At 49.2% G+C, this 16,497-nt stretch overlaps 1 protein-coding gene across 5 annotated transcripts in view; it reads right to left on the bottom strand.

Moving 5' to 3' along the window:
* USP36 (ubiquitin specific peptidase 36) overlaps positions 1 to 16,497 on the bottom strand; it is a 47,525-nt gene that overhangs the window by 8,949 nt on the left and 22,079 nt on the right. For all 5 annotated transcript variants that reach the window (XM_012453581.3, XM_012453582.3, XM_012453584.3 and 2 more), the window contains 9 exons: positions 16,398 to 16,468; positions 15,334 to 15,416; positions 14,068 to 14,179; positions 10,042 to 10,182; positions 9,383 to 9,483; positions 8,433 to 8,574; positions 3,376 to 4,059; positions 2,587 to 2,717; positions 41 to 634 (listed from right to left, as the gene is read on the bottom strand). In XM_012453581.3, coding sequence (XP_012309004.2) covers positions 41 to 634; positions 2,587 to 2,717; positions 3,376 to 4,059; positions 8,433 to 8,574; positions 9,383 to 9,483; positions 10,042 to 10,182; positions 14,068 to 14,179; positions 15,334 to 15,416; positions 16,398 to 16,468 — 2,059 coding nt within the window. The remainder of the gene's footprint in view (positions 1 to 40; positions 635 to 2,586; positions 2,718 to 3,375; positions 4,060 to 8,432; positions 8,575 to 9,382; positions 9,484 to 10,041; positions 10,183 to 14,067; positions 14,180 to 15,333; positions 15,417 to 16,397; positions 16,469 to 16,497) is intronic.

The following is a 16,497-nucleotide window of genomic DNA, read 5'->3' as shown; positions in this document are numbered from 1 at the left end:
CAGCAGAGGTGCACAGGTGCCACCTTGCTCCTGCCCTTACCTGTGCCAAGGTGGGTCCTGGTGCAGGCCGCCTTCTTCACTGAGACCCTCTGCTCCCTTCCTCCTCCGCTTCCTGCTGCTCGAGTGATGGCCATCCGGAACACATGCCACCTGCTGGCCGTTCACCTGTGGCTGTGTGCCATCTTCCCGCCATCTGACAGCAGGCAGCTGTGCCTGGCCCTCCCTCCCGTGTGTGGGGCTCCCAGGCTGTCTCTGTGTCTGCCCCTCCTGCAGGGTGACAGCAGCTGTGTCCTCTGGGCGCTTCCTCTTCTTCCTCTTCCTCTTCCCATGGGAAGACGCGGTGGCCTCCCTGATGTACTGTGAGAGGCACGTCTCTGAGCTCGGCCTCTGGAGCTCTCCCATGAGGGTCTTTTTCCTCTTCTCAGAGGGGCTCCGGGGGGGCTCGCTGGCCTCTGGCAGCTGGTGTGGAAGGGACACAAGGTCCCCATTGACCTGAGGCAGGGCCATCGAGATGGAGGAGCCGCTCCGTGGTTCTGACGTCCCTGGGGGTTTGGGGGTACTGGACAGCAATGTGGGGTGGGGGCTAAAGAGGGGGTGCAGGCGGCTGGATGATTGGGGAGCAGGTGACACAGCCCTGTGGGGACAGCCAGGAAAGAGGGAGAGGATGTTCTGAAAGATTCAGCAGAGCCATTCCTTCTGTCCACCCTCACTCCCCTCCCTTTCGCCCAGAAACCTGTGAAGGCTTTTGCCCTGTAGGTTTCAGATACACAGTAAGTTACACATATGTTTGAAAGAAAGCTAACAATTAATTCAACATCTATTAAAAAGCAAAGTTACCTAAGTGGTGGATGGCACTTCTGTAACAAACCTGCACATCCTGCACGGGTGCCCCAGATCTTTAAAAAAAAAGGCCAGGAGAGGTGGCTCACGCTTGTGATCCCAGCACTTTGGGAGGCCAAGGTGGGCAGATCACGAGGTCAAGAGTTCCAGACCAGCCTGACCAACATGGTGAAACCCCAACTCTACTAAAAATACAAAAAATAGCTGGGTGTGGTGGCGCATGCCTGTAATTCCAGCTACTCGGGAGACTGAGGCAGGAGAATCGCTTGAACCCAGGAGGTGGAGGTTGCAGTGAGCCGAGATCACGTCACTGCACTCCCGCCTGGGTGACAGAGCCAGACTCCGTCTCAGAAAAGGCAAAGTTAGTAAGAACTGTTCATGCCTTGGCTTCTTGTCATCAAGGAGTTGAAGTACTTTTGTGAGTTCTAACGTTTTTAGTCTTTAATACAAATGTGTTAAGGGAGGAAGCGTTCATTAAACAGTATGTGAGGACTTATTTTCCTACCTAGGAAAGTCTCAGGGTGTCCCAAGGCAGGAAAAGAGCCTCATCGGGAAAGCAAGCATTGGCCTAAGGACGCTTCCACTACTGGAAGCCGGGACACAGATGCACGGAGCAGTCACGAGCAAGGCATGTCCGGGACAGGATCTAGCGCCGAACCCAGTGAGGCTCTTGGGGCTCCCTCTTGCCACCTATGTGTCCCTAGGAAAGTTAACCTCGCACTCTGAACCACCATGTTCTCATTTGTCAACGAGCTGTGACTGCAAAGCCCACCACCCAGGGCTCCTGAGGTACACGGGACCCCCATCTTCATCATCTAAACAAGGACAAACTGTAAAGACCATGCCAGCTGCACAACATTTTACTCAAAGTGTCTTCTGGAACCTTTTCCAAAAATGCTTATAAAGCAAGAAACAAAAAAACACCCAAAAACTTAAGGGCCTCCTGCGTACACAAATCTTACGGCAGGTATAGGGTAGAGGTGTGCTTGCGCGTGTGTGTGAGAGAGAGAGGGTAAGGCAGAGGCCACGGGCGATGCAGTCATACCTCGCCCTCATGCAGCACTGGAGGTTCATGCAATTAGAACCCAGTGACAAGGCCACCACCCTAGTCACTGCAGGCTGCCTCAGGGCTCACCCCATCTTCCACTGCTTCCTTTCCCACCCCCACTGGCTTCTAGCAGCCATTTACCAGTGACTCTCAACTTCCTGCCACTCAAGGCACCTCAGGGCACAGGCAGGCCCTGCAGACCAGGGCCTCCGGCAGAGGGAGGGGGCTGCATCTTTGGCAGGGGTCTGCAGAGGAACCCAAGCCCCAAGGCAGTGCTCAGCCACGTGACGCCAGCAGGCAAGACACCCCAGAAAAAACACCAGGGACTCTAAGCTCACTCAAGGCCTCTCGTGAAGGCCTCACCTTGCTCTTCTCTTTGACTGGGAAGGACTGTCATGGGACTGGCAGGGCTACAGGGTCAGCCCCCAGCACACCATGTCACCGACAGACCACCAACAAAGACAGAACTAAGACATCAGGACTGTGGAGCCTGAACTGCCTTCACCACCCGAAGCTCCTTTACCACAGGGGAACACAGGAGAGGGGGACCTTGGTCGGTGACGCCCCCCGTACCTCCTGGCTGCCCCAATACTCTGTCCATCCCGCGAGGCTGGCGATCCATCAACTCCTCACCAGCCAAGCACACGCAACCACAGCGAGAGCCAGTCGGCACCCAGACAGTCCCGCCCGAAGCTCACCTGGCTCTACCGACAGGCCAAGCGGAGGCAACGACGGGGTGAGAGGTTTTCATGGGGTGGGTGAGGTCGGAGGACGGTGAGGGGGGAGGCGGACGGAGGTCATTGCCGGTCGCCCTCCACAGGGTGCTGGCCTGCAGTTATTGACATAAATAAAAACTTGGTGGTCTAAAAAAGGTTTCCGTGAGTGAAGAGGGAAAAAGAAAGTAACAAAAAATGAAAATAAAAACAAAAGAGCCCAGAAAGAAAGATGAGGGGACAGAAGACAAAACCAGGAGGTGAGGGGCAGGGGAATGGTGGAAGAAGAACCAGAAAGTACTTTTGGTTAGAAACAAAAAAAGGAAGAAAATTTAAACAAAGATCTCAGCGTAACAATCACATCCTCGTGCCGCGGCTGCCTTCTGAGCTTCCCGCTGTAGAGGTGCCGCACACCCACTGGGGCTCTGGCTCCCTGCCCGCCCCACCGCTGCTAGGGATGCGCCCTGGTGGGGCCTCCCTCCCTTGGGTTCACTCAGGATCTTCTACCTCCAGTGAAAACAGGGAACTGCTACCTTGCCCAAACCTCCATGAGCCACATGAGCGTCACCAGATCAGGGCTCCCTCAACACCCCACTGCCTGCACTCTTGACAGCCCTTCTGTAACTGCAAATGGCTGGGAATGACTAAGACACTCCTCCGACATGACGGAGGCCGAAGCCCCTGGACAACATTCCCGCTCCGTCCAATCCACAACCAACCAACCAACTCTTCCAGCTTTCCGGATACACAGCAGTGAGGCCCCTGCACACCCACCTTCTTGGCAGAAAGGGCCAGTTTTTTGGCTGGTGGAGGAGACATGGTGCTTGGCGGCTCGGCGGCAGCACTGCTCAGGACAGGGGACTTCAGCTTCGCCGTCTTCGGGTCCGCTCCACTGGGCGGCGTTTTGGAGTGACCAGCAGTGCAACAGTTTCTTTCCTGAGAATTGCAGAGACGGGCGGTTCCACTCCTGGGGGCCTGCGGGGCCTTGGAGGAGTCGCTGCTGGACGAGTGCTCTGGGCTGGAGCTGCTGGAGCCCCTCCTCTCGAGGCCAGCGCTCTCATCATTCCCCTTCAGCCCATGCCCGTTGGCAGTGGCTGCAGCCAGGAGCTTAGGTGAGGTAGAGAGGACGCCATCCCTGCTGTCCCAGGAGCCCTGCCTTTGGCTCCCAGATCTGCTGCTACTCGAGTTGCTGGTAGCGGGTGGCCCCTGAGCAGTTCTGGGGGACGGGGAGGAGTGCTGTGGAGGAGCTGGCTTCTTCACCTTCTTCCCAGGGTCATCTAGGAGGGTCGGCATGTGTGTGGGTGTCTGGGAGAGTTTGGGGGAAGGGGACCCTGAGGGCAGTTTTGGAGGAACATAGCCGTTCTGGGACTTCAGGCCCACCATGGGGCCATTCCTGGAAACAGGCACCCCGATCTCATCAGTGGTGTGCAGCTTCTTCATCGTCCCCGAGTCTTGTCGCTGAAGGAAAGCAAAGCAGAAAAAACTGAGGAAGTCCCAGCTGGGCCACGCTTTCACAAGGCCACAGCGTATCTCAGTAGCAGGCATGGCCTCTGATTGGCAAGTTCAAGATAAACTATTTATATGGACACTTGGTAAAGACACTTTGGCTTCTCTGAACGTGTTTTGTGACACCCCAAAAAACTGGGACTACAGGTGTGCACCACCACACCCGGCTAATTTTCGTATTTTTGGCAGAGATGGGGTTTTGCCATGTTGGCCAGGCTCATCTCGAACTCCTGGCCTCAAGCAATCCACCTGCCTCAGCCTCCAGAAGTGCTGGGATTACAGGTGTGAGCCACCTGTAATCACACCTGGCCTGAATATATATCTTTACGGCCATCTTTACTATGAAACCAGTACATTTTCTTCAAGATTTGAGAAAGAGAAATAAGTATAAAGGAAAACAATTTAGCAAAGTTCTACCACCTAAACACAACCGTGCATCCACAAACTAGTGCTTTTCTTCTTCTGGTCTTTTCTTCCGAATGGCTCTGGCCTGCAGAGTTGCAGCCCAGTTTTATCTTAATGCTATTATCGCAAGCATTTTTATAGGCGATAACTCTCAATAAATGTCTTTAAGACAGGGTCTTGCTCTGTTGCCCAGGCCGCAGCCTCAACCTTCTGGACTCAGGAGATCCTCCCACGTCAGCTGCCCAAGTAGATGTGACTATAGGAGTAGACCCCCACACCGGAATACTTCTTATTTATTTTGCAGAGACGGGGGTCTTGCTACGTTGCCCCGGCTGGTGTCCTTGAACTCCTGAGCTCAAGCAATCCTCCCATCCTGGCTTCTCAAAGTGCTGGGATTACAGCCCTGAGCAACTGCACCCTGACTGTCGGTCTGTCTTTCATGTTTTACTGGCAACCATCTCACTGTATGGTTAATTTATATAAGCTATAGTCTCCACTGTTGAAATCAACAATACAGTACAGTGTATGTGTGTCTGTTATCCTTCAGAGCACATATTACAACCGCATGGAAGTAACTTGCTATTCTCTGCGCAGATGCTCAACGCCCGCCTCCCCTGCCTGACCACGAGGCTGTACCTGTGCCTCTCCTGTTCTGCTGCAGCCCTCACCGGCAACTCAAGGGTCTGGTATGCATTCACTGCTTAAAAAATATTTTTTTGAGCTTTTCCTGTGCTTAGTACGCCATGCTAATTTTCCGGAAATAGAATTACGAGGCTATGAATATTTTCATGAAACCTGATGCGTACTGCCAAACTGCATTTACTATACTCTAGCAACATATATTTTTCAAAACGTTTGCTGATTTGACACTTGTTTTGGCTAAGACCACTTTAACATTCATATTCTCCGCACGTGCACTAGCGTGATCGTCATTTAAATGAGTTCTTGTGTTTACAAATGCTAACCTTTTGTTCAAAATATTTAAAAGGTGTTATTGTTTCATTTGTATTTGTAATAATTTATGTACAAAAATATAAATCTTAATCAATTCATAATTTTTCTATATTTTCTCCCTCAGTTTTAAGCATATAAAATCTTCTTCCCTCTCCCAAAGGATTAATAAGAATATACTTCTATTTTCTTCCGAGTTTTGTTTTGCTCATTATATTCTTTGTTAATGTCTTCTAAAACGAATTCATCTTTCCATGGCACTGCAAAGCCTTTTCACTGGCTGAACATTTCTGTACACACCAGGACTTGCACCATGTCATTTAGAGTAAAATGACTCTGGTTCAATTGCGTGTATTTAGAAAATGACATTTGTCACGAAAATGCTAATGGTCAGGGAGTAGCACCGCAGATGTGCCTGACACGGGGACTCTCCTGAAGCAGACCTTCCACCTCGGGCATCACTCTGCCTGTGGAGTTCCTGTGACAAATGAGGTTTCCTTTGTACTTCTTTGGTTTTTTTGAGACAGGGTGTCATTCTGTTGTCCAGGCTGAAGTGCAGTGGCACAACGATGGCTCACTGCAGCCCTGACCACCTGTGCTTAAGTGATCCTCCTGCCTCAACCTCCCAAGCAGCTGGGACTACAGGTAGGCACCAACACACCTGGCTAATTTTTGCACTTTTCTTGGAGATGGGGGTCTTTTTATGTTGCCCAGGCTGCTTCCTTTTTTTTTTTTTGAGATGGCGTCCCGCTCTGTTACCCAGGCTGGAGTGCAGTGGCATGATGTCAGCTTACTGCAACCTCCACCTCTCGGGTTCAAGTGATTCTCCTACCTCAGCCTCTTGAGTAGCTGGGATTACAGGTGTGCGCCACCACGCCTAGCTAATTTTTGCATTTTTAGTAGAGACAGGGTCTCACCATGTTGGCCAAGCTGGTCTTGAACTCCTGACCTCAAATGATCCACCCGCCTTGGCCTCCCAAAGTGCTGGGATTCCAGGTGTGAGCCACAGTGCCTGGCCCCCTTTTCTCTTTTTTGAGACAAGGTCTCACTCTGTCACCTTGCCTGGAATTCACCAGCGTGATCATGGCTCACTGCCTAGGCCTCAAACTCCCAGGCTCAAGTGATCCTCCCACATCGGCTCACTGAATATTCTCTGTGGAGATGGGGATCTATGTTGTCCAGGCTGCTTTTTAAATTTGTTTTGAGACAGGGTCTCTTTCTCTTGCCCAGGCTGGTGTAGAGTGGTGTGACTCACTGCAGCCTTAATCTCTGGCTCAAGTGATCCTCCCACCTCAGCCTCCTGAGTAGCTGGGACTATAAGCACATGCCACCACACCTGGCTAACTTTTGTATTTTTAGTAGAGACAGGATTTTGCCATGTTGCCCAGGTTGGTCTCGAACTTCTGGGATCAATTGATCTTCCCACATAGGCCTCCCAAAGTGTTTGGAATGAAAGCAATGAGTCACAGTACCTGCCCCAGGCTGCTTCCTAACTTCCTAGTCTGGGTTACAGTGACCACCAACTTTGCAATTAGATCATCTATTTCATAGCTACTTCAATTCTAATGTTTCTAATTTCAGCTTCTGTTTTCTTCAATGTGATGGGAGACACAGATTTACGTAAATGACCAAGACCTCTACGGACTGTGAAAGGCCCTGACTGCCTGTGTGTGGGTTCAACTCTTCATTTTAAAGGGAGAAGAAGATGATCCATCAAAAACAGTCATCCAGTCCGGGAACAGCGGCTCAGGCCTGTAATCCCCACTACTTGGGAGACTGAGGCAGAAGAATCACTTGAACCCGGGAGGTGGAGGCTACAGAGTGGCAGAGGCTTCAGTGAACTGAGATGGCGCCACTGCACTCCAGCCTGGGTGACAGACAGAGCAAGACTCTGTCTCAAAAATAAATAAACAGACATTGAGAGAAGGTATACCCCACTTCAAATGATCACTGTGTTCTAATGAGGAGGCTGCTCATTAATCCACTAGTGAAAGTGAATTCTTAACTGTTCTAGCAGAAAATTTCAAATACACACAAAGATAACTTTGAGGGTAGTTCCTAATGGTTAACATGAAACCACACAACCTTTACCGTCCTCTCTCTGTATGTATGTGTGTGTAAATATGCATGACTATGTATGTAGGCACATACACATTTCTATTTCTGAACCATTTGAGTAAACTGCAAACATAATGTTCTTTTATCCTTAAATATGTCCATGTATATTTCCAAAGAACAAAGACATTCTCTTATATAACCACAGCAGAATTACCCAAATCAGGACATCAACATTGGTACAAACTACTCACATTTTCTCTGTTAAAATGTGAGGGTATTTTTTCCCACATGCTTAAGGTGAAGAGTTTGCTTGGTACCTATAATCCTAGCACTCTGGGAGGCCAAGGCGGGAGAAGCACTTGGGTTTAGGAGTTTGAGACGAGCCAGGGCAACACAGTGAGACCCTGTCTCTACATAAAGTTTAAAAATTAGCTGGGTGTGGTGGTGCACTGATAGCCTCAACTACTAGGGAGGCTGAGGTAGGAGGACGGCTTGAATTCAGGAGTTCAAGGCTGCCCTGAACCATGACTGTGCCACTGCACTCCAGCCTGGGTAACAGAGTAAGACTCTGTCTCCCAAAATAAAGTTTCCCTGACATTATAAAGGAACTAAATGCAGCACACACAGAATGTTTGCTTGGCACATCTGTCACTGCACTTGCAAATCTGTTCTCATGAGTAGAACAGATCTGTGAATGACAGTTGTAATTTGCTGGGTCAGGATTTTCTCATTCATGTCTCCTCTTTCTCTATACCCAATGTCAGCTGATGACCAAGTTAAGAAATAACATCAACTAATATAGCACAAACTGCCTGCAAATTCCTTCTGCTATGGCCAACGTCCCGAGCGTGAGGAGGTCTGTGGGGAGCCCAACGACCAGCCGCCGTGGCCGCCATCATTTTCATAAATACCTTTCCAGTCAGCGGGGAGCAAACAACCCCATTGCCAATGTTCTTCTTAGAGTGATCTGGAGCCAAACTCAGGCGGCTGGGAAGGGAGGAGGAGCCTGTCTTGGAGATGGGGCCCTCGGGACTTTTCTTAGAGCCTGGAATTCTGTCAAAGGAAGAAAACAAGTTGGGAATTTTCTTACTAAAGCTAAGAAGGCATGACAGAAATGGAGAGAATTAGAGCAAGTTAGGGTCAAGGTCATATTATTTTAAAAGGCAGGGCAAAGACAGAAACAGCCTGAGGAAACCCCGCCTGTCCTAACGGCTTCTTGAATCTCCCTTTGCCTTTCAACCCCTGGGAGGCTATGAGATCGGCTCTAGAGATCTGCTGAATATGAGCAGATCAAGGGCAAACTGGAGTCAGAATTCCTCCAAGATTAAAGCTCAATGCACCAGAAAGCAAGCGAGACATGTCAAACACCTCAGCCACACTCAACACAGATGTATAAAGCGGTGAAAATGCCTCAGCTGCCACGGTCTCCAACCTCCAGGTCAGTGATAACAGCCAATTCCGGGAGAAGGTCCCTCCAGAGGAGCTCTGCGGCAGCCCCACAAACATGTCCTTCCCTGCCTACCCCTACGGAGCGGCTTCCCCACAGAGGAAGGGACACTGGCTGGCCACCATCCAGGGAGCAGTGCCTCTAATTTGGGGCAATACTATAAATGGTGACTTTCCCATTTACATTCAAAATAGCATCAATGTGAGGGCAGATGGAATCCTGTCCTGACCTTCCTGAGGCTCTGGCTTTTACTAAAAAGGGTCCTTCCCCGTGGACGGTCTCGATGACACAAGACAAACCCCTCCAGTGGAATTCCCAATTACCTTCAAACAAAAAAAGGTTAGGGAAGCTCATCGGTCTAAGAAAGGAACAGAGGGAGTGAGCTCATCTGGGGCGGGCGCATGAGTTTATTACCGCAGATAGAACAGCACGTAGGCCTGCTGGTTCAGAACCACCTTGACGTTGCTGGAATGCACCAAGGAATCGTTCATCTGGTACCACTGTCCGTTGCTTGCCTGAAGCAGCCAAGGATGTGCAGAAAACAAAACAACCAATAAGCATCCCATTATCCTCACTTTTAGAAAGAGAACTAAAGATCTATTAGTTGCTACATATCCAGATGCTATTAATAATCAGCCAGTAACAATTTCCTATTAAAATGTATAATATTTTCATAACTCTGAATGTGACCCCAAGATGTGCTTTGAGTCCTTCCTAGTGCCCTAACAGACAGGAACTGTCCCTTCTGAAGGACATTCAGGCAGTCTAATCACCATGGCGATCTCCCTCCTACATTGGGCTTTCACCAAGACTTCGCCAGGGTTCTAAGGATGGGCACCAGAAGCAGCCCATCTTCTGTGTCGCACTGCAAGTCTAAGAATGCTGCAGGTTCTTGTGCAACAGTTTTGTCAAGGCATCTTCACTCCATGCACAGAGGCAACAATTACGACTCGAATCCAACTACAAAACAGCACTACTTTTCACAAATCAGGGTTCTGCAGAGGCCACATCTGGATGTGCACGGGTGTTGAGACCTGGCCCAGGAGGCCGCCGCACTGACACAAGCCTCTCACCTTTACGTAGCAGTAATAGTGCCCGGCATGGCAGCTGTAGCCCGAGTGCACGAGGACAGCATAGAGTCCATACATGACAGGATCACCATTATTCTGGGACATATATGGACGTATGTTGAGGAATTCTGGATAGCCGACATCCTATTTGAAAAATCAAGGAAAAGGCAAATAAAATTCACTTTCAGAGTAAAGATCAATTTGCCCTTTCCACCTACAACCATACAAAATGCCCGACACGGCTGGACTTCAACAATCTGGGGGCCAGATGCGGTGGCTCATGCCTGTAATCCCAGCACTTTAGGGAAGCAGAGGCAGGCGGATCATTTGAGCCCAGGAGTTTGAGACCAGCCTGGCCAATATAGCAAAGTTCTACTTCTACTAAAAATGCAAAAAATTAGCTGGGCATGGTGATGCACTGCCTGTAATCCCAGCTACTCAGGAGGCTGAGGACCAATAATCACTTGAATCCGGGAGGCGGAGGTTGCAGTGAGCCACTGCAGCACTCAGCCTGGGCAATGATGTGAGACTCTGTCTTAAAACTGCGCCCCTCCCCCCACAACCATAAACAACGAGGTGGAACGACTGGGTGTGCGGCAACACTGCAGGAGCTCCCCCTGGCAATGATGAAACCCGAGATGCTGAGAAGTGAGTCTTCTCCAGCCTGTGGCGCCTACGGGAAACTTGACCGCCCCATCAAGCGATTTAGGATCTGTCTTTGTCAAACATCTACATTAGTTCTCTCACCGCCGGGTTCCCAACGATAAAGAGTAACTCATGTTCTTTCCCTCCACTCTACAGGAACATTGTTGGTGGGAGAAAAGGGACAGAATGCTGGGTTTGAGATCTTCAGAAACAAAAGTGCTGAATTGATACAGCCAACTGCTACGGCAAGTTAGACTTTTAATGAACTGGATCAGAAGAAAGGTCATGCGAAAACGTGTTCCAAAAACTGACAATTTTTCATAGAAAAAAATATATACATGCATATATACACACATGCACACACACACATTCTTAGCAGTAACAGCAGCCGGCATGGCAGCTGTAGGCTGAGTGCACCAGGACAGCACAGAGCCCACACGTGACAGGACTGCCATTATTCTGGGTCATATACAGACATGTGTTTAGGAATTCCAAAAAATATACACATAGCTTTTTTTTTTTTTTTTTTTTTTTAAGAAACACAGTCTCACTCTGTCACCCAGGCTAGAGTGCAGTGGCACAATCACAGCTCAATGTAACTTCAAACTCCTGAACTCATGCAATCCTCCTATCTCTAACTCCCAAGTAGCTGGGATTATAGGCGCATGCCACTATGACTGGCTAATTTAAAATAATTTTTTAGGCTGGGCATGATGGCTCACACCTATAATCCCAGCACTTTGTGAGGCCGAGGTGTGTGGACCACTTGAGGTTACGAGTTCAAGACCAGCCTGGCCAACATGGTGAAACCCCATCTCTATATGTAGCTGGGCATGGTGGCACATGCTTGTGGCCCTAGCTACTTGGGAGGCTGAAGCAGGAGAATCGCTTGAACTTGGGAGGTGGATGTTACAGTGAGCCAAGATGATGCCACTGCACTCCAGCCTGGGTGACAGAGCGAGACTGTCTCATTTAAAAAAACAAAAAAACCACCCCACACACAAAATTTTTTTGTAGAGACAGGGTCTCGCTGTGTTGCCCAGGCTGGTCTGAAACTCCCAGTCTCAAGCAATCCTCCCACCTCACCCTCCCTAACTGCTGAGACTAGAGGTCTGAGCCACTGCGCCCAGCCTAAATCATCTCTTTTCAACCGAATTGTGGGCTTTGTGGAAAGGTATACATCTCTGGTATACAGATCATAGAGTTTTGACAAGCATGTACTGACAGACATGCAGAACAACAACTAGAAAATTCCCGCATCCCAGTCCCTGCCCCATCTCAAATACCCACTGTTCTGATTCCTGTCACCATTGATTCTGACTGTTCTTGAACTTCACATACCATCAGTCACACGCCACATAACCACGTTTTAGTCAATAACAGACCACATCTATAACAGTGATCCCGTAAGATTATGATACATTTCACTGCCCCTTCTCTGTGTTTACACACACGAATACTTCCCGTTGTGTCACACTGCCTACAGTATTCAGGACAGTAACAGACTGTGCAGGTTTGTGACCTAGGAGCAATGGGCTATCCCATATAGCCAAGGAGCACAGCATGCTCTATGATCCACATCCGTGTAAGTACACTCTATGATCTTCACACAGTGATGGGACTTGACTGCTGACACGTTTCTTAAGACGTGCCCTTGTGGTTACACAACACGTGACTCTACAACACAAACGATCTGCAAACACATTTGGGAAATGCTGATCTAAGCAGGACCCCTACCACCACCAGTGAGGAAAATGAGGCTCAGCCAAGGGTGTCGCTCCAAACCACACAACCAGGTTCTCAGAACACAACTCTAGATTTTTATGAAATACAGATATCTGCTGGGCGCGGTGGCTCAGGCCTGTAATCCCAGCACTTTGGAAGGCTGAGGCAGGTGGATCACCTGAGCTCAGGAGTTCAAGACCAGCCTGGCAAACATGGCAAAACCCTGTTTTTACTAAAAATTAGGCAGGCGTTGTGGCGGGTGCCTTTATCTGAGCTACTCTGGAGACTGAGGAAGGAGAATCACTTGAACCCAGAAAGGGGAGGTTGCAGTGAGCAGAGATAGCGCCACTACACTCTAGCCTGGGCGACAGAGCAAGACTCTGTCTTTAAAAAAAAAAAAAAAGAAAAGAAAAAAGAAAAAAAGAAATACACCTATTAAAATGCCACTGTAGTGTAGGCTGGATGTGATGGATCACACCTGTAATCCCAACACTTTGGGAGGCCGAGGCGGCCAGGTCACTTGAGCCCTGGAGTTTGAGACCAGCTGGGGCAACACAGCAAGACCCCATTTCTTAAAAAAAAAAAAAAAAAAAAAAAAAAAATTTTTTTACACTAGCCAGCATGGTGGCATAGTCCCAGCTACTCAGGAAGCTAAGGCAGGAGGATTGCTTGAGCCTGGGAGGTTGAGGCTGCAGTGAGATGTGATTACACCACTGCACTCCAGCCCAGGTGACACAGTGAGACACTGTACTAAAATTAAATTAAATTTGGCTGGGCGCAGTGGCTCATGCCTGTAATCCCAGCACTTTGGGAGGCCAAGGCAGGTAGATCACCTGAGGTTAGGAGTTCAAGACCAGCCTGGCCAACATGGTGAAACTCTGTCTCTACTAAAAATACAAAAATTAGCCAGGTGTGGTGGCACGCGCCTGTAGTCCCAGCTACTTGGGAGGCTGAGGTAGGAGAATCGCTTGAACCCAGGAGGCGAAGGTTGCGGTGAACTGAGATCACGCCATTGCACTCCAGCCTGGGTGACAGAGTGAGACTCCATCTCAAAAAATTTAAAAAAAGAAAAAAAAAATCGTTTAAATTAAAAAAAATAAAGACAAATGCCACAGAGCCAAAAGTAGGTTTTTTTACTCCACATTCCATAGAAAGCCAGGGCATGCAACGGCACGTGTTCCAGACATCAGCAGGACGGGAAATAAGAGAGCCGCACCGCCCAGGGCTTGTCACACTCATCTGGATAGTCCTGAGCATCCCCGCCAGGACCAGCCCAAGCACAGCCAGAAGCTGGGGTAAATTCGGCAAGACAGTGGCCCTGGAACCTGACTGTGTGTAACAAGCATTCAGGGATTTTGCAAAAATGCAGATTCCTGGGCCCTGTCCTCTAGAGATCCAAATTCACTAGCACTGGGATAGAGCCAGAACTGCCTATTTTTAAAAAGTATCCCAGGTGGCTTCACCTCTCTGTGTCTGTTTGCCCATCCTGGGCAATGGGGAAATGACAGTCCCTACTTCACAACATCTGCAGAACCTCAGAACAGGGACAGGTACTGTGGGAATGGCAGCTATCACACTTGTGGTTATCACTTTCTTTGTGTTATTCTGATGCCAACTGTGGCCCGTGGAACTGCCTGGGATGGTGTCCTGGGCACTCACCTTGGTGATCTTCCCCCCGCTGAAGTTGGCAAAGCGCTTGAGGGAAAGGGTTAAGACGTTGGATGTTCTATGGATGGTGAAGCGCTTGCTGGCTGGAACCTTCTTCTTGCATCTATGAAGAAGGTGAATGAGAAAGATTAATTGATTAACGATGGATTCATGCTCTGAAAAATGTTGTCTTCATGCTAACTTAATAACAGCAACAACTGCTGTGTAATAGTGGAATCTTCACAATTGAGACTGAGATCTTTTGCTCCCCTAACAGTCACCTTTAGCACACCTCAAGTAAAGGAAGGCTACCAAGGGAAACAAGACTACAGAAAATGGGGAGATTCTAAAGCAAAAAAATAAAAGCACTGTACCCACCAGGAGACTAAATAAGATTCAGGAAAAAGTTGCTTTTGGGTAACACAGGAAAGAGTAAATTAGAGCAGATGTGGCTGAGTGATAAAACCAGCAGGCAGGAAGTCAATGTAAGCAAAGACAGAAAACACGCAAACGCGGGGAGAAAACAGGCAGAGGCGCGCAGCTTCAAGAGCTGCGGGAAACAGACTTCAAGAGGACGAGAGCAGGATTGAGAATACATTCTTTAGCGCCTACAGCTTTAAACGACCTAGATATGAAGACATTCGGCTGGCTGTCGTGGTGTTCCCAGCACGTTGGGAGCCGAGGCAGGCGGATCACCTGAGTTCAGGAGTTTGAGACCAGCCTGACCAACATGGTGAAATCCTGTCACTACTGAAAATACAAAGAAGGGCAAAGTAAGAGTTTTACCGGCAGAAATGGAAAAATGTCCAAAACCAGTTAAGTAAAACACGAAAGCCACAGAAAACACTCCTTAAGAGGCAAGCAAGCAGCTGGGTGGACACAGCCCCTGGGGTAGCTGCCTGGTGTGAGCCAGTGTGAACTGACGTGAGCTCGTGCTGTGCCGCATCCTTGTAGTGTGGCCCCAGGGCTGGTCACTTCACTTCTCTGTGCCTCATTTTCACCATCCTTGCCAACGGGGAAACCACAGTCCCTACTTCACAATACACGTAGGATCTTTAGAACAGGGACAGGCACGGCATAAACTGCAGCTATAAAAATCATGGCTATCACTTCATTTGAGTTATTTAGATGTTTGTGTTTTTAGAACACACGCAGGTTCCTCAAGAAATACGAGCCGGGGTCACCATTAAGGAAGAGAGAGGGCAGGCACAACGCTGTCAGGTGGGGTGACTTATCCTGTCTGTGTCAGTCTTCTGCCACAAGCAACGTGAAACTTACTTAGCACACATGTAGGCATTCTCTCCACTCAGGACATCTGCTTTCACAAAAAGTTCTAGAGCACGCACAATATTCGCAGCTTGCTGAGAAGGACAAAAACAGCGAGTAAAATACATAGCAGAAGAAAAAGGCTGATTCAAGAAATGCCAAATTTAAGGTCTTTTTTAGGCTGAGGCAGCAAATCATAAAACTTGACTCACATAAAAATTTGCCCACTAGCTGCCAGACTGGAACTCCTTCTCCAGTAACAAGAAATGACAGCAGCTGGGTACAGTGGCTCACGCCCATAATCCCAGTACCTTGGGAGGCTGGGGCAGGAGGATCACTTGAGGTCAGGAGTTTGAGACCAGCCTGGGCAACACAGCAAGACCCCCATCTCTATGAAAAATTTAAAAAATTAGCCAGGCATGGTGGTGCGTGCCTACAGTATCAGCTATGTGGGAGGTTGAGGTCGGAGGATCACTTAAGCCTAGAGGTCAAGACTACAGTGAGCTGTGATTGTGACACTGCACTCCTGTCTGGGTCACAGAGCAAGACCCTGTCCCTCAAGCCCCCATGAAAAAGAAAAAAAGAAAAGAAATGACAGCTGCAGGAGGTCTGCCATCAATCAGTCACTTTTATCAAAATGGTCTCGTGGCTGGACCTGCTCTGCAGCTTGGGTTGGCCCAGTGAAGGCAGCCAGCCTCCCGCAGACCACAGCTGGGGCAGGGCGTGCATGAAAGCCTAGGATGCTCTCCCAGGTGACGCCCAGAGAGCTCCAAAACCTGCACGCCGCCCACAGCACGCAGGGGACTCTCCCCAAGCCCTGGGACAGCATTGTTCCTGCTCATGCCTCCGAATGCAAAACTCAATTTTACCATTTTTTTCTTTAAATAAAAGGATATGCAGAGGAAAAACTCTAGGAAGAAACAGGGAAAGACAATGGTCTGCCCTGCAAGGCGGCAGGAAGCAGAGGAGCTTTCTCCCCGTCTATTCTGATCTGATGCCTTTACTGTTCTGCTGGTTGTTTCACCCTCTGGCCTCGCTCTCCTACCGCAAATATGAAGGGCAGGACAGGTCTGTACCCGGATCTCCAGCGCGATGTCCAAGTAGGGGTCATAGGTGTCCGAGACGCTCTTGCACATGGAGCACTTCACTGCAATAGAACAGAGAGGCAGTGGAGCA

Source organism: Aotus nancymaae, unplaced genomic scaffold (genome assembly GCF_030222135.1).
Source record: "Aotus nancymaae isolate 86718 unplaced genomic scaffold, 86718_ANA_hifiasm-v0.15.2.pri h1tg000089l, whole genome shotgun sequence".
Taxonomy (NCBI): Eukaryota; Metazoa; Chordata; class Mammalia; order Primates; family Aotidae; genus Aotus; species Aotus nancymaae.
This window is presented reverse-complemented; position numbering and strand designations above follow the sequence as displayed.